Genomic DNA, 26,122 nt, shown 5'->3' on the forward strand with positions numbered 1-26,122 from the left:
CTGCATGCAGAGCGGCTGCACTGCTGCACCAGGACGATGCCCACTCCCAGCTGCACCCTGTGGAAGCTTGGCAATATCACCCTGTACCCAGCTCATCCCAAAAGTTCAATTTTTCCCTCTGAAACTGCTATGGTGAATCCCCTATGGCTCCAACCAGCTGTGGGCAATGGCAGAGCCATTCCTGCATGCTCTGAGGTAAAACTCATTCTTCACATGAAGAGCCCAGCCCTGGAGGGGTTCAAGGTTAGGGAGCTCAAATAGGAGGCAACAGAGGCTGCTTTGATGTCTGTGCAACATGCAAACACATGTGCACACCAGGCTGGCTGCCTGAATTGGTTTCTACAGGGCCAATAATGCTGGCTGTGGTGGACGTGCTGCAGGGAGGCCTCTTCAAGAGCCATCATGCTGGAGTAGGGATGGGAACGTTCTCCCTTCACAGCTAAACACACCACTTTTAATCCCTCTGCTGCCAATTCCCGGATCCGTAAACAAGGAGCCACAATCAGTTACAGATGTACTGCCTTTGGACAAAACCATCCCCGCATTTGCAAAATCTCTGCACCTTCCTAGGCAGTGCATAGGTTTGTCCCTGCTACATAACCCCTGCATACCAACAGCCCGAAGGCAGGGTCTGGGGTACCTGCTAAGTAAAGGTACTTTAATAATACTATTAAGGAAGCTGCTGCCCTGCAACACCTTGGTGTGGAAGCGCGTGTGTGGGAGAAGCCCCCCAAAAAGCCTCCCCACTGTGACCTGCTCCCATGCGGATCACAGCTACTGCACCTGGCCAGTGGGAGCAGCGCAGCTCAGCCACGAGCAGATCTATTTTGGTCTCCAGGGAAAGGGTCCATGCTCCGGAGCAGCAGCTCTGATTTCTGCCTATGCCACCGTTTCTGAAGTGTCAGTGCCTGTGGCAGGTCCAGGCCAGTGAACGCCGGCCCTGCGCCTGTGTGTCTACACAGTGAGCTCAGCTCTCAGTTCTGTGTTGTGCTTTCAATCATATCATTTGGAACTGGATGAGCTTAAGGTCCTTTCCAACCCTAACTATGCTATGATTCTATGATTTTTCGGCTTGTGTTCAAGCTGTCCTACAGGGCTGATGGTGGCAGGTCTCCTGCCACACTGTGTTAAAACCTCTGACGGGTTTAACACTCCCCCTGCTTGGTTGAATCCAGAGCTCTCACCAGCTCAAGGTCGGATACCGTGCTTTAGGTCAGCAGCCGACCACCTGCTGCAGATCAAAGAATCACAGAATGGTTTGGGTTGGAAAGGACCTTAAGATCATCCAGTTCCAACTCCCTGCCATGGGCAGGGACACCTCCCACTAAACCATGTCACCCAAGGCTCTGTCCAACCTGGCCTTGAACACTGCCAGAGATGGAACATTCACAACAATCATCATCAGTGGCTCCCTGGCCACTCACAAGGGTTTGATGGTGCTTTTGGGTTATAACCCCAGATCATGGCAGCTTTTAAGAGATGGGACAACTCAATGTCTGCATCTGCCTTCCCTCACACTCATTTCTCTCCGCATCCCCTTCTGCAGGCTGAACCTGGACTTTAGACCTGCCAAGCAACCCTCATTGAAAGGATGAAGATATTTTCAGTGACATGGATCTACCTGGCTTAACCCACTATCCAGGGCAGGATGTGGATGACAGGCCACAGCCTTTCAGGGTCACACTCAGCTCAATGATGCTGTTAACAGGTTGCCTCACGCCAAGCAGCTCCATTGCTGCAGACCTGGTCCCCTCCAGGGTCTGCTGGTTGCATCATCTGCAGTGATTCTGTTGGAAGATGCTCGCTGGAAGGCATGGGGCACTTAAAATGCCAAAGAAACCCAACAAAGGTGATTTTGCTACTCAAAACACTCTCACAGCTTAAACAGTATTCCCTGCCATGCAAATAATAGCTGGCACTTCTGTAAAGAAGGGTGGACCACTGCCCTGAAAGGTTAGATTGGATGAGCAGAAGGAGAGCTTGGCCCTGGTGCCCTTGTATTTGCATTTTATTTTATGCACGTGCTGTGGCTCAGTGCTGCTCTAAAGCACTTTCTGTCCCCAGGGACTGCAGCCACCCTTCAGACACGGCAGCATCTAACTGAGGGGTTTTCACTGTTCCTCCCACTGGCGAGCCACGGCAGGAGATGGAGGTGGGATAGCCAGGGGATGGCCAACGCTCCTGGTGTGGAGCTTCCAGCATCAGCAGACACACACCCCACAGCTCTGCTGCCTGCCTTCAGCCCTGGCATCACTGCATCTGCACATGCAGTCCTCCAGTGCTTGTTTTTCTTAGGGATTTGGGGGTTTTTTGAGGGTGAATACGTAACACCGTCACTTGCAAGAGCCAGATGTTGCTGAACGCCTGATAGCCGCCAGTAGCGCAGCCAGGGAACTGCTGTCAACGTGACCTGGATTAGGGCAGTTTATCCCTGAGGCCCTGCAGGAAGCTGCTCACCATGTCTGTTTTCTTCAGCTCTCAGCCCCAAGCACTGGCCAGGTAAGGCCAATGGTTGCTCCATCCCAATGGCCGCCTCATCCCAATGGCTGCCCATCTCTTCCCATGGGATTGGAGCTGCTCCTGGGAACCCAGGAACTCCCCACGTATAATGCCCCCAGGTAATGCCAACCAGCAATATGAAAATCTGTGTGTTGAGATCCATACACTACAGCACAGGGTAAATACATTGCAATCCTAATCCAAAATGTCCTATATTTACAGAATGTCCCATAGTGAATCTCCGGCTGTGAACATGCTCCCTCAGCCTGGGCTTGAGTGCAAGACCCCTGTGTTTTTAATGTTCAGTACCTAACACTTCTGCTACCAAATGCCAGTGCATGCACACAATAAACTATGTATATATATATCATACATACTTCCACATGCAATATTGCTATATATATTTATGTATCTTTCATCATATTTATCTATAAAATAAAAAAATAGTTAGTATTATATATAAAAATGAAATATAAACCCACATGAATATATAAAAAATAGGTACATAAAACATTATATACATGTTATACATAAACCATGTTATATACACGTTATAGATGTTTTATGTATGTTGTACATACATAAAACTTTATGCAAGTATAAAATATATACATATGAAGCATATATTTAGAACCCATTCGATACAGAAAAATTTCTGTGTTCTCTATATAGAACCACATACTACATTGTATATATAGACTGCATGTTTTCACAAGGTTCTAAATTTGTCTGTATGTTCAGATTCTGTATATTTCTATAAATAGAACACAATTTTGTAATACATGAAAATGTAAACCACATTCATAAGTATTAACAAACATGCCTGTGTAAATGCTTGCGTTATTTGTATCAATAAATTGAATATAGGAATGTATCTGGAATACACATTATATCTGGAATTGCAATATGCATAAGATGTTACGTTTATATGTATCTGTAACCGATAGTTGATGCTGTATCAACGGAACGCGACCACCCACACTCCTGCGCAGTACATGGCGCCAGCAGCCCTGCGGCACCCTCGGCGCTACTGTGCTGTCCTCCGGCTCCGGTCCCATTGCCGCTTCTTCTCTTGGTGTCGGTCCGTCTCGCCGCCATGCCGTTCCTGGGGCAGGACTGGCGGTCCCCCGGGCAGAGCTGGGTGAAGACGGCTGACGGATGGACGCGCTTCCTCGACGAGAAGAGCGGCGGCTTCGTCGGCGACATCAGCAGGTACCCGCGGCGGCTCTTGTGGTCCCCGCTCCTGCCCCCCCTCAAGGCGGTGCCGCCAGGGGGCGCCGCGGTGCGGCTGCACGGCGCTGGGGGGGGGGTCGGTAAGATGGACGGCGGCGTCTCCTCTCTCCCGGGCTGGGGCCGGCTGGGGGAGGCTCCTGTGCGGAGCTGCCGGTAGCGCTGAGGCGAGGGGGCTCGGTGTCTTTCCCCCGCGCATGTGATGGACCCGGAGCCCGTCTCCCTCAGCCCCGGCGGCGGTCCGGGCTGTCGATACACAGAGGCCGTTGTCCCTCTCGGTTGTGCGACGGGAAAGAAGGGGGTGAAAACAGTCGCAGCCGCACGGCTTGGGCGGTGTGCCCACGGGGAGCATCGCTGAGCCTCTCCTGTGGGAATCTAGGGATATCCCCCTGCTGAAACAGCCCTGGCTGGGGCTTCCCGGCTCTTGGGCTGGAGCGGGATGATGTGTTTGAAGCCATGAGTAATGTACCTTCCGTGCTGCTTGACTAATCTGCCTGCACAACATCAACAAGCCCCGAGCTACGGCGCGCAGGAAGCCTGTGCAGCAGTGTGGGTGTTCGTGGTCTCCGGCCAAACTGCTCCTGTCAGAACCAAGCGTTTCTCAGAGCTGCATCTTGTTTTCAGTTAGGTTTGGGCTGAGGGATGGGTCAGGAATGTCCATGGCAAAGGGACGTGGAGCAAACAGGGATTTGCTGTGAGCCGTTGCTGAAATGTTGTTGTGCAGGGAGGTTTATGTAGCAGGTCTCCCTTTTGTGCAAGCGCTAAGTTAAAATGAAGTTCAGAATGGAAAGCATCTCACTTGTAAGTAGGTAGGAAAATGGCTGTTAATAATGTGATTGTGTTGGGAATACTGGCTTTGCCATGGGTTTATGCATCCTTTTTCGCATTAAAAAGCGAGCAGGTGACATACTGGCCCCAGTCTGGGGTCCTTCCAGTGCCAGGTGCTGGTGTCCAACTGTTCAACCTGTCAAGATGTCTTGGAGAAGCGTATGGAAACCTGGCAGTACATAAACAGGGGATAATCTGCCTCCCATGCTGGAATTCGTCCATTGCTGTTATGAAGGTTTCAGATTACAGAGTCATTCAGTAGGAAGTCAACAGTCAGGGGTGTGCTGTTGACATAAGATTTAAAGCAGATCCATCTTGTGCTCTTGGGCCTGGTGTGTTGACCCATTATTGATAAGATGCAAGCTCAAACATCTCAAACCTGCTTCTTCCTTACTGCCATGCTCTGTTCTTGGGCTTTGGTCCCCCACCAGAAAGCAGCATGGATGGGGGAGATGCGCAGCTGAGATGTTCTGCTCTTAGGTTTAGGTGATCCTGGTGGAAGTGTCAGGCTCCCTGAGCTGTTACTGTGAATACTGTGCACCTGCACTGCTGCTGTTCCCCTCGTGCAGTATGGTGGTGGAACCTCCAGGAGTTGCTGCAGTTGTCCTCTGTGAGGAGGACATGGAGCAGGAAGGGGGAGCTGATACTCTTGATGTTCTGAAGCCAGGGAAGTTTCTTCTGCACTGGGAGCCATGTGAGATGCCAAACCAGAACACCCATCTGGAAGAGGTCTGGGTCCCTCATGGGGCTGAAAATGACTTGGTCACTTGGTTCCCATGTATGTTGCTGGCGTGGCTGTGCTGACAGATGTCAAACAGGAGAGATGAGGAACCTTGTCCCCCAGGTTTCATTCCCTTGCAGGAGCCTGGGCTGGGTAGCTGTCAGAGGTGTGAGCTGGTATGGTGCTTGTGTTGTCTTTTGGAGGCAACATAAACATGAGGTCTGTGGAGGAAGCAGTCTATGTGAAGGTCCTCATGGCTGTTGTGGAGGAAGCTTGCCCAGGGCTGTAAGCAGCAACTCTCAAGGGCCTGCCAGAGCTCCAGGGGTGACCCAGCCACAGCAGCTGAGAGGTGCAGTGATGTGCCTGGGACCTTTCTTTGAACTCGGAGCTACAAAGTGCCACCTCCCATCCCCTGTGAGCTGCTGGGGCAATGGGGGAGATGGGGAGCTGTCTGTTTCATTCTCTTGCATGCATTTCCTGTCTTCACAGCATCTCCACATGTAGACATCATTCCCACGGCTCTGGGCAGCATGGTGGGTGCGGGGTCCTCTGGTGTGAAAGCTCCTGGTGGGTGCTGCCACCCCCATGGATCTGTGCTACAGTGATGTGACTGTCTGGGGGCTTCCCAGTTTCACATTGCTACATGGATCTGCTCATTTGCAGGTCTGAAGAATGTGGAGATGTTGATGCAAATCCTCTTTATAGATAGTCTTTCATTGGCCTTGGAGGAAATAAGGGGTTATAGCTCTCTGCACTAATCATATAGTTACAGCAGAGAGCTCCAGCAAAAGCAGATGGGCAGTCTTGAACTAGAGATCCTAGCTGTTAATTTGTATAGTCACTACTATGTGGTGTTTGGAAAGCCATCAGCAGAGTCTGGACCTCAGCTGAGCTTGAAACAATGTTTTGTGGGGACTCTTGTTAATAAATATTTTGAGTGCATATATATGTCCTCAGATATCTAAATATGTCTGTCTGTGGAAGTCTGAATGGCTCAGAGGAATTTACCACTTGCAGCAGGAAGATACGGTGCTACATAAAGATAGAAACAGGTTAAAGAAAGGAAAATACTGCCCAGTAGTGTCCCAGCACTAACTGTGCAATCTGTTTTACTTGTTTCTGTTCGTTATGGGTATCGTAGCACAGAAAGGAGACACCAGAGGCCCATTTAAGAATGCCATTGCTGGATGCAAAATCTGCATGTAGACCTCTTGAGAGCAGCCTGCAAGGAGACAGCTTTGGAGCTCCCAGAGAAAACCTGTGTATTTTCTCTCCTTGCAGGAAACAGTGTTCAGCAGACTGCAGAAATAAACAGAAACCTTGCTTTGTGTCATTCACAGCTTTTGCAAGAAGGATGATCACAACAAAGAGAATCTCTTCAACAGCCTGAACTATGATGTTGCTGCCAAGAAGAGAAAAAAAGACCTGCTGAATAACAAAGCCAAGATTCAATGTAAGATGTCTATTTGGGCTTTCTTTTTTAAGAGGAGTTGCTGCAATACGATGGAAAATGCTTCATATCTCTGGTTTTTGCAGTTTATGAAGCCTTCCAGAGTGTCTTGAAGGGCTTTGCGCCCATGTTTGACCTAAGTAGAGAACTTGGATACGGTTTAATGTGAAGATTTATGCCCCTGTTATAATCCTTGCTCTGAGGAGTTGTGCTTGTTCTGTTCAAATTTGTCATTTGTGCTTGTCAGAAAGAGGGTAATTTTTTCCTATGGTACATTCAAATGAACCAGTTCCAGGGTTTGGTTCCCCCCCTCCCCCCCACCCCATAGACTTCCTTGTGCACAATAAGCTAAATTTATTCTTCCTTCCATATGCATGTTGAGCACTAATCTACATTACTGGAGGCTATAAGCCTGAATGCGAGCTTTGATCCTATCTCTGTGAGCGGAGTGCGTGAAAAATGAAATAAGATTTCAGCTCACTCAAAACAATGGAAGGTTTGAAATCCCTGTGTGCTCAGTGAGCAGCAGGGGTCTGGATGGTGCACTGTGGAGGACTCGGGGGAGCCTGCAGGGGCAGCAGGGTCTGTGTTGATCTGATTGGAAGATAGGTACTAGAGTTCAATGTGAGGGCTACAAATGTAAACACACACAGAGGAAATGAGTTACAATTCCCACACTACTATTAGCTCATTGTGCATCCCCCAGGATTTCAGAAACTGGTGCCAGAAGTTGGCCCCTCAGTGTATTTGGTTCTCTGAACAAACAAATGTTACCATGACAGTTTTTGGCTGGATTCTGCTGTGACCTACTATTTAAAAGGGCCTGGTGAAGGGTCTGCACATCTGTAACTGAGATGGGCTGGCCTTGGGCTCACAGTACCAGGCAGCAGTGACATCGCTGCATCCTTAGGTGGAAGGACTCCAGAAGTCTGATATTTTCTTTAAGGAAAGAAGTCTAGCAGGACAGGGAGAATAATTTTCCTTACACTAGCTGTTGATTGACAGTGTGTGGTGGAAGTAGTGTCAAAAGCCTGTGGGAGGAGGATTGAGCAGCAAAACTGCTTACAATAAGGGCTTTACTGCAAACCAAGTCAGTGTGTGGTAGGTACAGGAAAGCTATTTTGGGGAGTGGATGGGACAACTCCCATTTCTGAGGGAAGGGAGGGGCAATTAGAAATAGGAAAATTTTGGTCCCAAATAGGTTTTTCTTTTTTAGCAAGTTAGCTGCAAGCACAAGCATGCTCCTCTGAGCCTGACCTCACTGCTAAAAGCTCTCTCCCACATGCCTGGTGTCTCATGACATTTTTGCTCAACTTCAAATTTGACATTCAATCCCAAGCCTGTAACCAAGGTAATGAATAGTTAATAAAATCAATAACAACAGAACCTGGCTGTCAGCCACGCTTACTGTCTGGGACCAAATAAAAGGAGGTGCTATGGTATATCTGTGGCTGGCAGATTAAACATTTAGAGTCTTGAGCTGTGTCACTGAAACAGAAGCCCTCTCTAAGGCTCAGGGCTGCAGTCTCAAATGAAGGAGTATGGAAACAAAGCAGCTTAGCAAGTTGCTAGATTTGGTTTCAAGTGCAGATGGTTTAAACACGAAATAACTTCATTTGCACTAAAAGGGCAGTGAGTGTTATGAGCAGAACAGAGATCCAGCCCTCTGAGGTGGGAGATTAACTGAGCAAAATGTCTTTATCCAAACAGATTTCCACCAGGAGAAGTGGATCTATGTTCACAAGGGGAGCACAAAAGAGGTGAGTGCCTCCACAGGTTCTTTGTTCCATTTTCTACTGTGTTTTCCACACAGTGGGAGATACTGTATTGATATAAATCACCAGAAGCTCTTCGGAGATAAGTAGAAGATCTGGCTTGTGGTTGGAATTTCAGTAATGATTTTAAGCCCCAATCAGGGAGCCAGGGCTTGCTGTACATGTGTTTAAAATATGACTTGTTTGCTTCCCTCAGTTAAAAAAAAAAACAAAAACAAAAAAACCAGCCATTTGCAGACCAAGCCATAATACTGTTCTTGGCTTTCATCCAGAACAATCCTAACATGGAAAACCATTGGAATTCATCACAACGCCTTGCTTGTGCTCATGGAGAGAAGCAGCTGTATGAGACTGCTCTGAACTTGCCCTACATATTGAACCATGGGAATGTGTGGCTCATTCTCACCAGTAAATTCATGGGTCATGAGCAGATCTTGGTCCCTGTTGAGGAAAATACCTTAAATCTACATCTGGCCATGCCCACTCCTGATGTCAGTGAGTGTGGCTCTGTGGGAGGCCTCCTCCAGCTGCAAGCTGCTCCCATGGTTTGTAACCATGAGCTTGCTCAGTTGAGTTTGCCCTGGGTCACATCTACCTGGTGCTGTCTGGACTCATGTCGGCCAAAACATGACCCAGACTGTGTTGTTTTTTTTTTCCTCAGCGCCATGGTTACTGCACCTTGGGGGAAGCCTTCAACCGACTTGACTTCTCCAGTGCTATCCTGGACTCCAGGAGATTCAACTATGTTGTGAGGGTGAGTGAAAGGCCAGGGTTTATTTTGCTGTGATGGTGGTAGAGGCTCTGAACTGAGCTGCAATTGGGTGATAGGAAGCACTTGCTAAGAGAGGCCCAGGTGTGAAAGGAGGGGGTGTTGTGCTTTGCTACATGAAGTAGTTGATGGTAGCTGTGTTGATAGATGCCCAAAACTTCCTCTTTGATCTGTTGAAATGGAGAAGCACATAGGTGGTGGTAACATAGGTGATGGGCTGTCCTTAGCCTAGCATTCCTACTACTTTTCAATTGTTAAATTCACTTCTGAAACCCAGAGAACTTAGTTTTTCATCCCTGACTTCTCAGTTCAGCTTAAGTGTAACTTCTGCAGCCCCCAAAGGGAGCATGGCGTCTCTGCAGAGGCCATAGAGCAGCAGAAATCTCTGTGCAGACGGCTTCAGCTCCATGAGGGCTGTGAAGCTTTATCTTGCTTGAAGTGATAAAGGAGAAACACTGAGGAGCTGAGCATTTTGGGAATGAGAGGTTGGGCTAAACCTCTTCGAGGCACTGCTCAACTTTTGTGAGGATCATGGTTACTCTAAATACTGTGTGAGTAGCAGTGGTTTCAGTGGTGAAACATTTGGTTACTCCTGACACCATTAGTTGGTAGGAGGAAGGCATCAACCCCCAGTTCCCCATACTCTGGCTTTGTGTAACAGGTCTTTTGGCTCTGTGTGGCTGAGGGGCGTGGTAGTGGCTGGGGAGCTACTGTCTCAAGGACTGTGGATGCTTGTATATTATGTGCATGTGATCTGCAAATTGATCTTGAACTTCAGATGTTTATCAAGGTTTGGAATTCAGTAAGCTTAAAAAAAATCTGTTAACTTGAGGCTGTTTATAAACAGCTCCTTTTCACATCTCATCATCAGCTGATCACTGATGAGGCACCAGCTGTTCAGGTTTTAGGTTCTGGAGCAAGCAGCATTGGTATTGCTTTCCCTTTGAGTCAAATGTCATGAAGTGTCTAAGGAAGAAGTGATCTGGGCAGGTTCACCATGGTTTGTCTAGGTGACAAGTAGCCTGTGGAACCCTCTGTCAGCCTGGGAGGGTATCTTGCATAGGACTGCAATGATCGAGCAGAATTCCTATTTAACATTTTGAATAGTGAACTGAAATTTCAGTGAGGCTGGTGTGGTCTGGTGGGGAGGCTCTGGCTGACCTTCTTCCCCCTTTTTTCCGTAAAGCATCCTGAATCTGCTGTGTCCAAAACAGCAGTTTTCTGTATGGAAGTCGGCATGTGTCCTTGTTTCTACAGATTGGCTCTCTTTTGAGCTTGTAAGAATAGTTTTCCCTCGGTAGTTTTAAGGATACAGCACTACTGAGAAGTATGAAGCTTCCTAATTGAGGCTGACTTGTGGTTTGGCAGATTAAAGAAGGTATTAAACCTGGTACCATGGATCAAATAGAAAACTGGCTTCTTAAAATGAAAGACTTGTATCAGCCAAGTCTCCAGTGGATAGTAGCTCATAAAAGTGCCTTAGGGGCCAGATTCACTCATGTAAAGCTCTGCCTAAATGTGGATCTTGCTTATGGTCCTTTGCAAATCACAGGCCTGCTAGAGCACACAGATGAGCAGACTGTCACATGGAAAATGCCTTTGAATATTGGCAGGCATAACATTTTTCCTTTCCCTCCCTTGTTCTCTCTAGTTCTGCCCGTTGCTTGGGGTATCTGATTAATGTCATGCTACTTAGTTCATCAACCAAATGCTTTCCAAGGAGGGAAGTTTAGAGTTGGAGGCTGGGGAAGAATATGAGGTTGTCTGTAGGGGAAAGGGGGAGAGAAGCAGCTGCAGGCTTGGGATTCTGCTAGCTACACGCAGACTTGCCCTACAGAGAAATCAGCTACATCGCTGCTGACATAAAAATGGGCTTTCAGGCTGAGCATCAGCTTGTCTTTTTCAAAGCATTCCTTTCTGAATTTCTCTGAACTTAAGTGCTACAGTGGTTTTGGTGCTGATTTTGTCATACATGTCTGCTGCTTAAGATATTCCCAAAGTAATACTGACAGTGCACTGATCAAATGGGCACCTCTGAGGTGGTGTGAGCTGCAAGAAGCTTGGCAGGTATTCATGGAGCCAGTGAGTACATATAACTGAAGAAATTCTCTTCCAACATCAATCTCATCTTGACAGTCTGATGATACAGTGCTGGAAGTGCTAAGTCTAGGCATTGGTGCTAGGAGTTGATTCTTGTTGATCTTTTAAACTATACCATCTGCCTGTGTGGTACAGGACAAAGTTTTAGAGCTAGTAATGAAGTGTGTGATTGATACAGAGGACCTAAACTGTTCTTGGTCTTGAAGCAGCCCTGGTTTCTCTGGCTTTAAAGACTGAAAGTATTCTGTAAGCAAAAGTAATATCAGCAAAGTCAACAAGTACCTACAGCCCAGCAGTTGTTTGTTCTCCTTTGGGATCACTGTTCAGATGACAGGTTTTACAGGTTGCTTCCTTCAGAAAGGTTTTTTGTATGATGGTTGTGCAGTAATATCTCAAGGGAAGGTGCTGTGTCTGATCATAAAAGCTTAGGTTAGGTTAAGCTGCATGGGCACACTTCTGGAATAACATGATCTAGATAATGGGCAGCCTGCTAAAGTAGTCTTTTATATTATGTTTTTACAGCAGTTAGCTCCAGGAGCCCTGGATTTATGCTGTGCTGAAAGAATCTGCTTGATGCTGTCTCATGGAGATCTGTCAGCACCTGTGCTGTAAATCATTATAACTCGCCCTGCTCTTGCTCTGCATCCAAGCTGAAAGCCAATGTGACATTTCAGCCACAAACTGAAGGGCTGTGAGAGCAAGGTGGGGCTGGAGGAGGAATCTTTCACTGCAATATGTTTTTCTTAAGCTGTACAGATGTGAGGAACCATAATCCCCAACCAGCAGGAGCTTATGGATACCCCCAGGGTGCAGTCCAGGTTCCCCATAGCTGTTTTGAGGTATTTAAAGTGGGTTTACACTCGAGTAGTTTGAGACTTACGATTTGTAATTATTAAAACCACTTCTCTTTTTGAGTCAAAGTTGCACCCATCTGCTGGGTGCAGCAGGCCTGCTGGGGGGGGGTTTGGCTCTCTGTGCTATAAGCCGGTAGCTGTGTGTAGTTTGGGGTATGGCTTGCCCACACACCCCGGTGTTGAATGGAGACAGTGGCACAAGGGCCATCTGGCTGTAGCAGGTCTAAGCAATGCTGCGCACAGTAGTTGCTGTATGTGACTCATGTGTTCTCATGGTCCTGAAGCAGGGAATTTTATTCCCTGCCACATGGCAGTGTTGTGTTTGCTGGGTTTTTCCCTTGTTATGGTAGGAGGACCTGCTCTGCTTGTGGAGCTGAGTGGCTCATTGCACCAGCTGCTTTAGGCTGACTGCTAGTGGGGTTTGGGCAGAAGCCTATCAGTTGTGGGGAACTGAGCAGGTTATTGCCCTGCTGCTGAAGATGCTGCCTCCTGCCAGCTTTGCAGAGGCTCTGGAATAGCCCACTGCACCTCTTGCCCTTCTTCTGTGGCCCTGGCAGACCTCTGAGCACACAAAATGTGGGTGAGATGGTAGGAAGGATTTTCTGTGGAAGCTACCAGATCACCTTTATCAACTTCTGAGGAGGTGAAAGAGTGAATTGGGCTCTAATGCCCTGTTTTCTGAAGGTCTTGCAGGCTTCTGAGGCCTAGTTACAATCAGCTGGAATGCAATCACTTAGTGGTTTTGAAAGCAGGCCTTTTAAAATTGCTCTTAACCTTTCCCTGTGCACTCTCTCCAACCATCTGTCCCTCTCAGTTGAGCGTGGGTTGGACTTAATGCAACTGCATCATAACACATGCTTGCAGCTCTCCAGCCTTTTTACCCTACTCAGCATTAATCTGAATTCATCAGTCTGCTCTTGGTCTGAATTATGCAAGTGGCAACATTGATTTACCTTTTATAATGCTGTAGACCCCCATTTGGCAGTCCATTAAGAGAGCATACTCTGGGTCTGTGCCAAGGCTGAGACCCTCCAATAAACTGGAGCGTGTGGGGCATGGATAAAACTGTATTGCTTACTTGGTTTTTGTGTATTACATGAGCACAGAAGAATAAAAAATGTCTTGGTTTGGAGGGCTAAGCTGGTTGCTTCAGCCAGCAGTCCCTGTGGAGCAGTCCTAGAAGTATTCACAACATAGTTTTCATATGGAATTTCATCCTGTGTTTATTGCTGCAGGGGAAGGGAGGTGACACGTGATATCTGAGCTGGTTCACTGAACATAAATTGAACCTTGATAAACACAGACAGGGCAAATTTGAATCTGTTCATCATTTGCTAAATTGGGACAAAATTAATTTAGCTATTCTTCAAGGAACTGAGATTTTTATCCTTGTTCTTAAAGAATAGTCTTGGCATCTCACTCCTACAGTATTGCATTATGTGATGCTTATCACTGGGTGCATTTTGGTGTTTTCTGTAAGGGGCACAACATTGCTAACACCCAGCCTGGAGGAAGCTGTCTCTGTGCCAGTTCCAGAATGGTGCAATCTGGAGACAGCAGTTGTTCATGCACAGAAGAGCTGATCTGGGTGCATGTGTGGCTAATGTACAGATGGGGTCTGGTGAATTGATCACTATAATCAAGGTCTTAAGGCTGAACAGTTCAGTGTAAGCAGGGTATTACAGACCACTTTGGGGCACTGATATTTTTTTCTACTTCTCCATTTTTTCAAAAAATGAATAAAAGACCTCTTATAAAACATCTTGAGAGTCTTGCAAACTGCCTTGTTTTCAAGAGTATCTAGTTATTGTTGTCTCAGTTTAGCTGATATAGCAAGAAGATGCACTGATACCTGTGTACCAAGTATTACCAACTCCTGCATCTCTTGTTTCCCTCCAAATGAGCCAAGAAAACAGGCAGCCTGCCCTTCACAGAAGCTAGCACAGGTCTTTTTTCATCTTGTTTTCTTTGAGTCATGAGAGGTACAAGATATTAATAGAATGTAAACTAAAATCAATCTGATGGTGGTGTTGGCCTGGAAATCAGACGGAAGATCAGTCACTCAAGGCAACTTCACTGTTCCTAAGTGGTAGTCACATGTGAGCAGAGCAGGCAAATGACTGCAGTGACACCTCTCCCCAGCTCCCTGCTTCATGGCAAGCTGCCAGTGACTTTTTGGACGCATTCTTACAGCGGGGCAAACAGTTCAGCTCATGACTTATCAAGTCTTGTCAAAAGCCATCTTAGTTACTTGACACAAGTAGTTGCACCTTCGCTGGGCTCTGCAGTGCCAGCAACTGGATACTGTAGCTGCAGATGATAAAGGATTAATAAGCTAGTCATGTGGTAAAGTGTTGATTGACTTGTAGCATAAAAGGTTTTCCCTTTCCTTTCTAAATTAAAACAGAAGGCTATGTACATCCAAACCAAATGGACTGACACGTGGACAGCCTGTGTATTTATATAATGCTGGGGGAAGGGAGGAAGGCTTGGAAGATCACAGGACACATGTTCTGCAGTGCACTGTCCATAGGGAACTTCCACAGCTGTTCTTGTGGTGGTAGAGCTGGGGAGGAAAGGGCATCTTCCCTATGGGAAGTGCTTCCTTTAGCATCTGCAGCCTAAATTCAGTGTTCAGCTTGTACACAAGTCAGATCAGTGATGGGAACCAAATCCTAATGGAAAGTAAAAGCAAGACCTCCATTAGGGGAGGTTAACAAGTAAACAAGACAAATGGGGAAAGGTGGCTTGGCGTTTCAGCTGTAAGAGCTGAACAGAGGAGGAAACCTTGGGGGAACAGGAGTTTGTTGAAGGGGGGAGGCAGTTTTTAATACAGTGCTCAACCTTTCTGCCATGGTGACAGCCCTCTGACAAAACCCATGCAACCCAGGAGCTTGACGTAAATCGCGGAGTCTGATTCTCATTAGTGCTTCGTCAGTAATATCCCCATCCAAACAGGCATTCGCTCGTGTTCCCTCATGACAGGGCTTGTTTATGCCCCAGTGAAGGACAGTGACGTTGGCTGTTCGTTGTTCTCTTGGTGTGAATAGAGGCTGCCAGCCTCAGCGCTGCTCTGTGGTTTCTCTGTGTCTCTGAACCATGGAATCAAGTTTTCACCCCCCCCCCCCCCCATCATTAGAATGCTCTTATTCCCCCCTTCAATGTGGGTTTAATTATTTGGCCTCTGCTCTCCTCCCCCTTTGCATTAGCTTGCTCTGTCGTTCTCTCTCCCTTTTATTTTCCAGCAGCAAACAAGTGCGTGGACTGTTTTGCTGCGTCATGTGACCAGCAGTCAAGATTAGAAAGGTATCTCTGTGCTCTAAGGCTTGCAACCTCTATTTTTATCCCCAGCTGCTGGAGCTGATAGCGAAGTCTCAGCTGACGTCACTGAGCGGCATTGCCCAGAAGAACTACATGAACATTTTGGAGAAAGTGGTGCAGAAAGGTAAGAGACAGGAGTGGGGAGGGGGAGGAGGAGGCGGATCTGATCTGATCTAACCTAACCTGCAGTCCTGTGGGGACCACATCCTTGAGAACAGCCAGGCAACAAACCTGGTGTGGGTGAAGAGGGGCACCACTGCTTATTTCTGTAGTGCAGTTCTGTTTTCCCTTGGGGAAGGACAGGAGAAGGGGGCCAGTGGGAAATGCTGTATTCCAGTAGGTATCTGAGGTGATTCCTCCTTTTCCTTGCTGCCACCCCTTCTGCATCCTACTGAGTCCTATTTCTGACTGCAGAAGAGATGGGCTGCTCCTGCCCCCAGCCTGTTTGCAGCCTCTGCTGCCGCCTTGTTGCCAGTTTGCTGTATCAAGTGCTCCCACTGCTCCAGAGGGAAGGAAAGCTCCAGAGCTGTCTTCACCTGCTAGGGGGGCTGAATGGTTGACATGTGGCACTTCCCTCCCTGATGCTGTAGCTCTGTCTGAAGGCTGGGATTTGAGAGCAGCCTCTTAGTATGTGTATACATAATGAGAAAGGAGATCCTGAGCTGTCTCCCTGCACGTCAGCTGGGGTAGATGGGGAAGAGGTACACATGGATATCAGAGGGGAAAACTGGCTGCTTGCCAGTGGTGGGAAATGGGAAGTGATGCAGAAAGGGCAGATACTTCATCTGCTTATCCTGGAGGATCTCTTTCCATCTGTTGTCTAACCTACTGTGCCTGGCTAATGTTTTAAGTGCTTTCCTCTAAAAAGAAAAGCACAGGCTGGCTCTTCTGGCCTGTGGGGTTGTAGCAGATAAATTGACCTGCCTGAGGAATGTATAGATTTAGAAAAGGATTTGGGCAGTTTCCAGTTTTAACCTTTCCTGTTCTTCCAAAGTCCTTGAAGATCAGCAGAACATCAGGCTAATACGGGAATTGCTGCAGACCCTCTATACATCTCTCTGCACGTTAGTTCAACGGGTCGGGAAGTCTGTCCTGGTTGGAAACATCAACATGTGGGTGCACAGGATGGAGAGTATTCTCCACTGGCAGCAGCAACTGAACAACATTCAGATCACCAGGGTAAGCACAAATCATGAAAGCTAAAAATAACATGGCTCCTTTGTGAAACCTTCTCATGTAGCAGCTCTTACTTAGGTGACTGCATCTCACTGTACTCCCAAGTGCAAGCACAGAGTGCTGGGGAAGGACCTGGAGCTGCCAAAATAACTGGATGCATTCCTAACATTACTTGTGTCCCTTAAATCAAACTCAATGTACATGACCCAGGATCATGCTCGCTGTTGCTGGTCACAGACCCCATGGTTTGACTCCTTAATGGCTGTGAAATGTTGTGCAGACAAAGCTGGGCAGGAAACCACCTCGCCCACTTGAGAGTCCTCAGAGACTAAGCCTCAGTTTAAAAAGTCAGCTCAGTCTTTCTGAAACTGAGATGTTGTCATCAAAACCTGTTTATCAGATAGTTGAGGTTTTAGATTTGCTCAATCTGTAAATTAAATGCAAATTTCCAAAGAGCTGTGCAACTTCGTGCTTCCTGGCTGAAAATGTCAGTGATTGTTCCAATAGTCTGGAGCTGCATGTTCTAGCCGGATGAGTCCTGCTTTTACAATGTGTGTTTTCAGCAGTGTCTCTGTGGATGGGAAAGATGTATTGAGAAATTCCTAACCTGGCTTTGCATGGGAATAGTCTGAATTTGCTCCATTTCACAGAGTCACAGAAGGGTTGAGGTTGGAAAGGACCTCTGGAGGTAGTCTGGTCCAACACCCTTGCTCAAGCAAGGACATCTACAGCCAGTTGCCCAGGACCATGTCTAAACATTTTTTCCACTTGGAACAGATACCTACTCACAGGAATGATCAAGCTTTCCCCCAAGGCTGATCTCTGGTGTGCCCCTTGTAGGACTTTCCTGTGGCGACCTGGACTGTGAAATTGGTAGGGCAGACCAAGGCATGGCTCAAGAGAATATAAAGAGCACCTTTTTCTCTGGGGGGTTAACCAGAGAGTCATTTACAAAGGATTAAGCAAAGGGCCTGTATTCATCACTTTTCCTGGAACACCCGGAAACAATTTCCAGTTGTTCCCTGAAGTGATGCAGGCAACAGGGCACGGGAGATAAACTCTGGGGAGTTTGAAGAGCTGCAAAAGCAGCAGTGCCTTATCTGATGGTGGTCAGGGAGTCCCCACCTGCTGTCACTCCCAGTGTGCAGCTTTTGGGATGGGCCTTGCAAGGGAAGCACTGACCCAGCTGTGAGGTGGCTCTGGGGCACAGCAGGTCCATGAGCTGGGGAGCTGCCCTGTGCCTGGGCACTGTCAGGCTCAGCTCACCTGGCCGTCTGCTGCCCTGAGTGCTGCTTCCCTCTGCTTTAGGAACTCATAAAGGGCAGACAAGCATTTCAAAGAACTCTGTCTATCCAGACTAAAGTGCATCAAAATGTTGCTTGTGAACAGAACTCATTTCTGTGTACTTACATGTGTATTTAAAGGCACTTTTCTAAAATAAAATAGATGTTGAGCTTGCAAAACAAATTTCACACCCGTGAAGATGACTTCAGGTCAAATTAGAACAAAACCAGCTGAGTTTAGAGGAAGGAAGAACAAGCTCAGCTCTGTGCAGCCAGTTGCTTACAGTGCCCTGAGTGCTTCTGGGGTTTCTGGAGGGGGGGAAATGTCTTGCAACAGCCAAGACCTAAACCTTTAAAATAAAGAAACTTGCAAAATATTGTGTGTTAGAGTTGCTTTAAAACAAAAAGCAAGCTCTGTCCAGAAAGTGACAGCGAACTGCTCTGATCTCATCTGTGTTCCTTCTCCAAAATAAGTAATGTTTGAAAGTCCTGGAAAGGAGTACTGAGGGAAAAGAAGTAGCAGATAAGTCTTTGGCCCTGACTCGGGAAACCTGTAAGGATTTGCTTGAGTCACTCTGGTTTCTTCAGAAATAAGACATAAGCATGAGCTTTGGGGCTTTTTTGAGCCTCTGAGCTTAGTCTTTTCATGTTGTGCCATAGCAAAGCTTATATGTAGAGAGTGCAGGAGAATGGAAGGGAGATCAATGGGAGGTGATCCAGGCTTCAGTGCATTCTTCCTACCTCAAGATACGACCCAGGCTGTCATGGGAAGAAATGTCTTCTGGAGATGGCAGAGACAGTTCACTCCTGGAGCGTTTCTTTCAGGCCTGTTGCTGGTGGAGGTAGCCAGAAATGATGTGTTTGAAAAACTGTGGCACTTGCAGGTACCGGGTAGTGCTGCATGGTTTGGACAGGCTGGTGATGAGGGCACTGAAGGGAAGGGGGGAGCTATTTGTGTACACACATACTTGTTGTGCCTGTGGAGTTTCACATGGGATGACTGGAGGTGGAACCACATGATTAAAAGCAGCTTCGTGCAGTGTTCCCCTGCTGACGGTGGGCCTCGTGCTTCTTGTTTGAAACAGTTAATAGCTCTGCCAATTGTGAGATGGGTGCTGTGACTCTGTGACTTAAAATAGCAGCATCTCTATGCAGGGTAAATGATAAACTTGGCACATCTGTCTAACATTGTTTCTTCATTGGGACCTAATCCTAAAAGCTGCTGTTTGCCTTAATAAGGCTGGGGCTGGTTTTGGAGCAGTTGGAGTCCGGGTTGTGGTCCTTGCTGATGCTTTGCTCCCATGTGTGCCTTGAATTTCTCCCAAGTGCAGGGCCTGCGAATCTGTTGTGGTCAGTTTGTCCTGGAGCTGTGCCACCATGATGACCTACAAAACAGTCCTGCACCCCATGTAGACCAAGCAAAGGTGGATGGGGTGTGAAGGTGGCTTTTGTCTCTGTGGGCTAGGATGTGCTCTGGTGTGGCTGAACAGCCTAGAAAGCCATGGCTGCAGCTGATGGGAAAGGGGCAGGTCCTTCAAGTGTTCGCAAAGTTAGTCTTGCCAGCAGTGACCTGGGAAGACATGCAGGGAAAAACCCTGCTGTGGGTGCTCATCAGTCGCTGCTGTGGTTACAGCAGGGTCCTGTGACAACATAAGCTAAAACACATGTCGGAAGAGCATGAGATTCCCAGCAATGTGCATAACATGAGGCTGAACTTGAGAAGTAGAACTGATCTCCCTCATGGTGGAGAGACCTGGGTGGTTTATAGTTGATACCATGATGCAGCCAATGTCGTGCTGTAGTGAAAGCTGGTGGTGGTGCTTCTGGGAGCAGAGTCTCATAAGTATGGATGTGGGATGCACAAAAAGGGAAGGAGGAGGCTTGAACTGCAACTCTGCTTCTAACTACTGTATTACATGTACATGGCCTCATCCTTGAAGGTATCTCGAACTGCTGTGGGGCAGAAGGTTAAATATCTCTATGTAAAATGCCTCCTTATTCAAAGAGGCAACTACAGCATTATCCTCTATGTGAAGAACAGTGCTAAGAAAGCAGTAACTCTGCTGCAGCATAGAATTGCTTGGGTTTTCAGCTTCCTGTGAACTCTATTTTTGTCTGTCTCTTCCAGCCTGCCTTTAAAGGAACCACTTTCACAGACCTACCATTGTGTTTACAATTGAACATCATGCAGCGACTGAGTGATGGGAGAGACCTGGTTAGCCTTGGTCAGGTGGCTCCTGACCTGCAAGTGCTCAGCGAAGACCGGCTGCTGTGGAAGAAGCTCTGCCAGTACCACTTCACAGACAGACAGGTACTACCACCACTTTGCTTGTTGTACCCCACTTGCAAGTGAACACATGGGTAGGACACTCTTAATTGGCTCGCCTTGGATCTAAGTGCTGTGCCACAAGCTGATAATACAGACTGGCATGAGGATGGCTGTGAAGATGATTTATGTAGAGGGTTTTGCATGCCACAGAAATGATTCCTGAAACAGGAGCCTGAGGAATTAGTCATATGGTGAACTTCAACCCTAATCCAGGTAGTAACAACTGCAAGTCATGCTCCTCTCACCATGTGTGTGGGGAAAACGTGCAGGCAAGCTCCAGCCTGGACCCTGATGTCACAAGGACAGACACCCTCACAGAGAATCTCTGTGGATGTGGTCCATGAGCAATGAGTTGTACTGTCTTATGCTTTAGAGCAGGAAATCCCCTCTGAGCTGTTCTGTGAGTGACAGGACTATGCAGAAAACAGCCCTGTGGAAAACAGCCCTACCAGTACCCAAGTTTACATAAGGCAAACATCTTTAGCCCTTTACAAGCTGGTAATCATATAATTGCATGGCTGGGAAGTGTCCAACCCCCTGCCACTGACTGGGACACCTTCCACCAGACCTGGTTGCTCCAGGCTGTCCAAACTGGCCTTGAACACTGCCAGGGATGGGACAGCCACAGCTTCTCTGAGCAGCCTGTACCAGTGTCTTCACCATCCTCACAGTAAAGAACTTCTTCCTCATATCTAAGTCTACTCTCTTTCAGCTTAAAGCCATTACCTCTTGTCCTGTCACTACTTGCCGCTATAAAAAAAAATCCCTCTTCAGATTTCTCATAGGCCCCCTCTAGGCGCTGGAAGCTGCTCTAAGGTGTCCCTGGAGCCTTCTCTTCTCCAGGCTGAACAAGCCCAATTCTCTCACCATAGCAGAGGAGCTCCAACCCTCTGATCATCTTCATGGCCTCCTGGACTCATTCCAACAGGTCCACGTCCTTATGTTGTGGGCTCCAGATCTGGGGTCTTCTAAACTTAAAACCAAAGTCCCTCTCTGTATTTATAGGTGAATGTCTGGGATGTTTATGCCAGACCTCAGCACTTCAGGGACCGTGTGCCACATCTCTCTGATTACTTGGCTTTATTTGCTCTGACTATCTGAATCTGACTTTGGAAGTGACTCTGCGGAAGTTAATTCAAGCTCAGTCTCTGCAAGTAATGAACCCTTGAAGATGGGTGTTGCCCAGGCTCATGTGACAAATCATTGACTCTGCAAGTCAGTGAAGGAGCAAAATAACTTCCAAAACTTAAATGCAACTGTACTCACTGTCCTGCCAGCCAGAAACAGTGGCTAGAGTAGTGACAAAATAGCTCCCAGTGTTTCAGGATTCATATGGTAATGTTAATGAAATAGGAATAGATCCCGATAACGGTATTGGGTGAGGCTGTTGCCATCAGGAAGCTGGTTGTAGCTGGATATTCAGAGCAGGAGCTTTCTCAGGAACTGTTACGGGACCTCACAAGGTTGCTAGGGAGAGAACATGAATTGGGAAGAACAAAGCATTATTTTTTTGACCTGCTACAGTTGTTGTTATTTTCTCTTCAGATTCGCAAACGGCTAATCTTATCTGACAAAGGGCAGTTGGATTGGAAAAAGATGTACTTCAAGCTCATAAGGTGTTACCCACGGAAGGAGCAGTATGGTGACACGCTGCAGCTCTGCAGGCACTGCCACATCCTCTCCTGGAAGGTATGAGGTGCTGGTGGGGCAAACTCGATTGGGGTGGGAGCACTGGGGCACCCAGTGCTTTGTCTGATTGCAGCTGTTTTGGGGTGCTGTTGTTCCTTTGCCTCCATAACCTGGTGTTTTCCTACATCTTAATCCTCCCTCAGCTGTTAAGGTCCTTTCTCCCCTATGCTTGAGATCCGATTTTTATGTTGAACAAAAGTAGTGGCCTTCAGAGGGGAGGGAAATGGGCATACTTTAGGGCTGCCTGCAGTAAATCACCTTAGCATTGCCAGAAACTCCTCCCACCCATTACATGGAGGTGGAGATATTGGCAACACAATTAGCTGGCTACAGAACAGCCTAGACAAAAATCTGCTGGCTGCTGTGGTAGGGCAGGTCTCTATAGTTAGACTTGTGCTGCTGATGGTAGGCTCCAGCCTCTCATCCCTCAGAAAAAGGGAAAAGAATGAACTGGATCTTTGCTGGTTTTATTTCCTGTGACTTGCCAGTAGCCCCTAATACACAAAGCTCAGTTCTGACTGCTTTGGAGAGTAGAAATATTATTCTGGGCTCTGCTCTGCTTGCAAGCAGGATATCTGGCAGGGGGCAGTGCTAAGTTGGCTGATGCTCTGGCACCCTTTCCACAATCTCTCTAAATGGAGTTGTTTTCTCCTTTCCCAGGGCACTGATCACCCCTGCACAGCCAACAACCCGGAGACTTGCTCCACCTCACTTTCGCCGCAAGACTTTATCAACTTGTTCAGGTTTTGAACTTGGGTCACCGCAGCTTATGCGATTCTTACAGGACACTTTATGCCACTGAGCTTGGACACTCCATTTGTAAATAGTGTAAATATTCATGTCTGTTTTGAAGCTCCTGAGTCAAGGAACAAGAGGATCTCGGAGATGAAAGGTGAAGTTGCTCACTGACGCACAGCACTTAAGGAATACAGACTTCCATAGGACTGGTGTATAAACGCAGCACGTTGTACAGAGTCCCTTTTTTTATGATCAGAGTACAAGATACAGGGCAAAAAAAAATTCATGTTCTTGTTTTTAGAAGTTAAAAATGAAATTGCCCCTCAAGCATTTGAGAACTCTTTTGGTTTGTTTCTCATAGAGAGAAAGCAATACGAGGCTAGGACTGTTGAACTGTTCCTCCATCTGGTTTTATTTAGCATACATATTTATAAATATGATGTTTTAAAACTATGAAAAATATCCCTGTGACAACTTTAACTTTTGTTTTTAAAGGACACATTCTGAAATGCATGGAACTCTAGCCTACTTGTGAGAGAGAATGGCAACATACTACTTTCTACCTCTAATAGATTGAGTACCTTTCAGACAAGAATCCAGTATACAATGTGAACTTTTGTATTTTGTACAATGATTTAAAGGGAAATGTTTGTGATAGTAAGCATCTTTTCTTGTATTAATGCTTACCTCTTTACATTAGTTATCTTGCTCTGTGCTTGAATGCCTAGATGATAGGCACCATATAAATACCTAAGACTTTACTCCATCCTCTTTTAATTTGTTGGGTTTATGAAAGACTAAGCAAAAGGGGAAAGTGAAGCCACAAGGATGAAGATTATCTAAAAGGGAGGAAGTTCTATTATAGAGAAACAAAGGACTGGATTTAATCTCATCATGTAAAGACTTATCAACTCCACTAGGTTAATTACACTGGTTGAAATCCCAAGTGAGGTTAGAATCTGGTTCTTCAAGCCCATGTTTTCCAACACTGCTCTGTATTCCCACTGCTGTCAAGTGAATTCAGTCATCTTGGGGCAGGTAAAATACAGGGAGAACTGGACCATCCAATCTAGTGAAATTATGCGGTTTTTAGTCACTTGAGGACTGACAGCATCATTTAAGACTACTGGAGTTTAGGGTGATGAGCGAGACAGCATAGAATCATAGAATAGTTTGGGTTGGAAGGGACCTTCAGAAGTCATCTGGTCCAACCCCCATGAAGAAACTGGTCAGCATTTTCCTAAAAACAGCAGTCAAGACTGGGGTAATCAAGGGATTTCCAGCATGGCACTTGGCATCTTTGCTACTCACACAGAGAAATAACCAAAGACCCAGCCTAATCCCTTCCACTTCCAGTGCTGAGCTGCTTTATGGGATCATCTAACACCAGCCTAGAGCTAAACTTTCAATCCTATGGAGTAAGTGGCCAAACTGACTTCACTGTGGCCATGATCTGGCTCAACATCTCCTCTGTTGCACGCAATGCTTCACTCTTCCCTAGAGTGGATCTCGAAGCATCCAGCTCATATCTAACAAGGTATGGAAGGGTTTTGCTGTTTGCCAGTAGATTTCCTGTATAGCACTTTCTCTGTGCTGATGTAAGCAGAATACCTTGGAAGGGTAAACATTTATGTGACTATGTACAAAGAACTGTGAGGAAGTGGAGTACTCAGGACAATTCAGGAAGAACTACTTGAGTTAATTATTGTTAACTATTCTGTTCCTTTTTTTACATTTTTATAACTGACTTTCCACACTTTTCTGGAGCTGTTTATATTAAAAATTGACAGTATTTGCATTTTTGCAAACTAAATCGCTTTGCATTTTCTTGGAAGAGATGCAAAAAGGGAAAAAAGCTGCCTCTAGATGGAGCACTGGGGAAATGGGGGAGGAAAACCAGGAAAATGCTGACAGGAGCTGCCCTTCTGCCTTCCAACAGCAAACCCAAGCTTTTGCTCTGTGAGCCTGTGCACCCTTAGCCATAGCCCAGAGCTTGGCACTCTCCAGAGATGAGGAGAAAACACGTGCAGCATAGAGAGCTTTGTCTTGGTGTTGATGCCCCATCCATCAGTTTGCTGGTGGAAAGCGTAAGCCTGCTGATCATACTCATGTCAACTGAAAGTGATTTAAAAGCTGTTACCTTGGAAAAATTAACTTGTGCTTGTTTGGAGGGACGTTTGAGTGAAGGAGGCCGGTTTGTTTTCATTCCCACACTGTGTGTTCATATTCATACCCACAGTGGGTAGATGAGGCTGAAATCTGGCTTTGTGAATGAGGATATTAAGGACAGAAACATGCAAGTGAAGTGAGTGAAGCACTGCCACTGTATTTGGAGATTGTTGTAGCTCCTTTTTCTAGAAGTGAGAGGATCTGTGCCCCTTGGCAGCATCTGTTTCCAGCTCTGACCTAGGGTGGCTTTGTTCCATTGTCTTGCCACCCATAGTGAGCCAACTTCACTATGGTTGATGGGAAGGCAGTGCTACTTCACTATGAAATGCTGGGGGGTTCTGCCTAGTCTGAGTCCATGCTTGGCAGATAACACTTATCCACTGTGAGATTGTGACACTGGGTGAATTTCAAGCTCAGGTTTGAATCCAGCCTAGTCCATTCCCTGGACAGCAAGACAAAATCTCAGCATTTAGCTGTGATTCAGGAATGTCTGAGCATTACTCATTGTCTCTATCAGCCCTTCGCCGCTCTTGAGCAAAGCGTTTACTCTGTGTCCTCTGCCCAGAGACCACAGGTTGTGCTCACAACATAATGTGCAACTGAGGCTCCTATGTATAAAACTTCAGTTAGAGGTGAGAGTTTTATTTATTAGCACTATATGAACTTAAAGGGTCAAAGAGGTGAAGATTATTTGTTAATACATACAAACACTTGTGTGTTGCTCTTGTGAGGTCCTGAGATATTGCTCTCTGTGTCCAAAGCAGCAGAAAACCAAGCAACTACTGTGCTGGAGAACAAAATGGACTAAAGGAAACAGAATAAGCCTCAGTCATTACCCTTCTGCTACAGCAAGAGTCACATGAGACCTTGATCTCTTTGGGAGACCCATTGTTTCTTGAAAGGCTGGTACAGGAAGATGTTGTGGTGAATTCAATACTCTTGTATTTCAGATGAAATGCTGTTGCATGCAGATACCTTAGTCCAACAACTTACAAACAAAGCGATCAGTATTTTAGCAGTGCACAGGCATCTGCTTGGCTGCGGATGGCAGAGTAACAGAACTGACAGCGATAACAGGGGCTTCCAGGCTGGGTGGTTTGAGGCTGCTCTCGTGCAAAAAGGACCTCTTTATTTTAAGACAATGGTGGCAAAGCTGTTGTGAAGGGAAAACAGACTTTTACTTGTATTTTG

At 46.7% G+C, this 26,122-nt stretch overlaps 1 protein-coding gene across 3 annotated transcripts; it reads left to right on the forward strand.

The window, feature by feature from the left end:
• Positions 1-3,584: 3,584 nt before the first annotated feature.
• Positions 3,585-24,575, forward strand: FBXO32 (F-box protein 32). Of its 3 annotated transcripts, XM_057429857.1 has the most exons (9): positions 3,585-3,711; positions 6,619-6,731; positions 8,439-8,488; positions 9,165-9,257; positions 15,578-15,671; positions 16,542-16,726; positions 20,135-20,317; positions 21,881-22,024; positions 22,685-24,575. In XM_057429857.1, the coding sequence occupies exons 1-9, from the start codon at positions 3,596-3,598 to the stop codon at positions 22,772-22,774; spliced, it is 1,068 nt and encodes a 355-aa protein (XP_057285840.1). In that variant the 5' UTR covers positions 3,585-3,595; the 3' UTR covers positions 22,775-24,575. The 3 variants fall into 3 exon arrangements, with proteins under 3 accessions (XP_057285840.1, XP_057285841.1, XP_057285843.1); XM_057429858.1 differs by lacking the exons at positions 3,585-3,711; positions 8,439-8,488; positions 9,165-9,257; XM_057429860.1 differs by lacking the exons at positions 3,585-3,711; positions 6,619-6,731; positions 8,439-8,488; positions 9,165-9,257 and adding an exon at positions 11,889-12,074.
• The last annotated feature ends 1,547 nt before the right edge of the window (positions 24,576-26,122 follow it).

The sequence above is a fragment of the Pezoporus wallicus genome, unplaced genomic scaffold, assembly GCF_028554395.1.
Source record: "Pezoporus wallicus isolate ANWC-B61680 ecotype Strahan unplaced genomic scaffold, APGP_CSIRO_Pwel_v1 contig_7545, whole genome shotgun sequence".
Taxonomy (NCBI): Eukaryota; Metazoa; Chordata; class Aves; order Psittaciformes; family Psittacidae; genus Pezoporus; species Pezoporus wallicus.

Excerpts from the sequence above, each read along its gene's own strand:
- FBXO32 (XM_057429857.1), top strand. The coding sequence starts at position 3,596 with ATGCCGTTCCTGGGGCAGGACTGGCGGTCCCCCGGGCAGAGCTGGGTG. Across the intron at positions 3,712-6,618 it reads TTCGTCGGCGACATCAGCAG|CTTTTGCAAGAAGGATGATC; the intron begins GTACCCGCGGCG and ends TGTCATTCACAG. Across the intron at positions 16,727-20,134 it reads ACAACATTCAGATCACCAGG|CCTGCCTTTAAAGGAACCAC; the intron begins GTAAGCACAAAT and ends TGTCTCTTCCAG.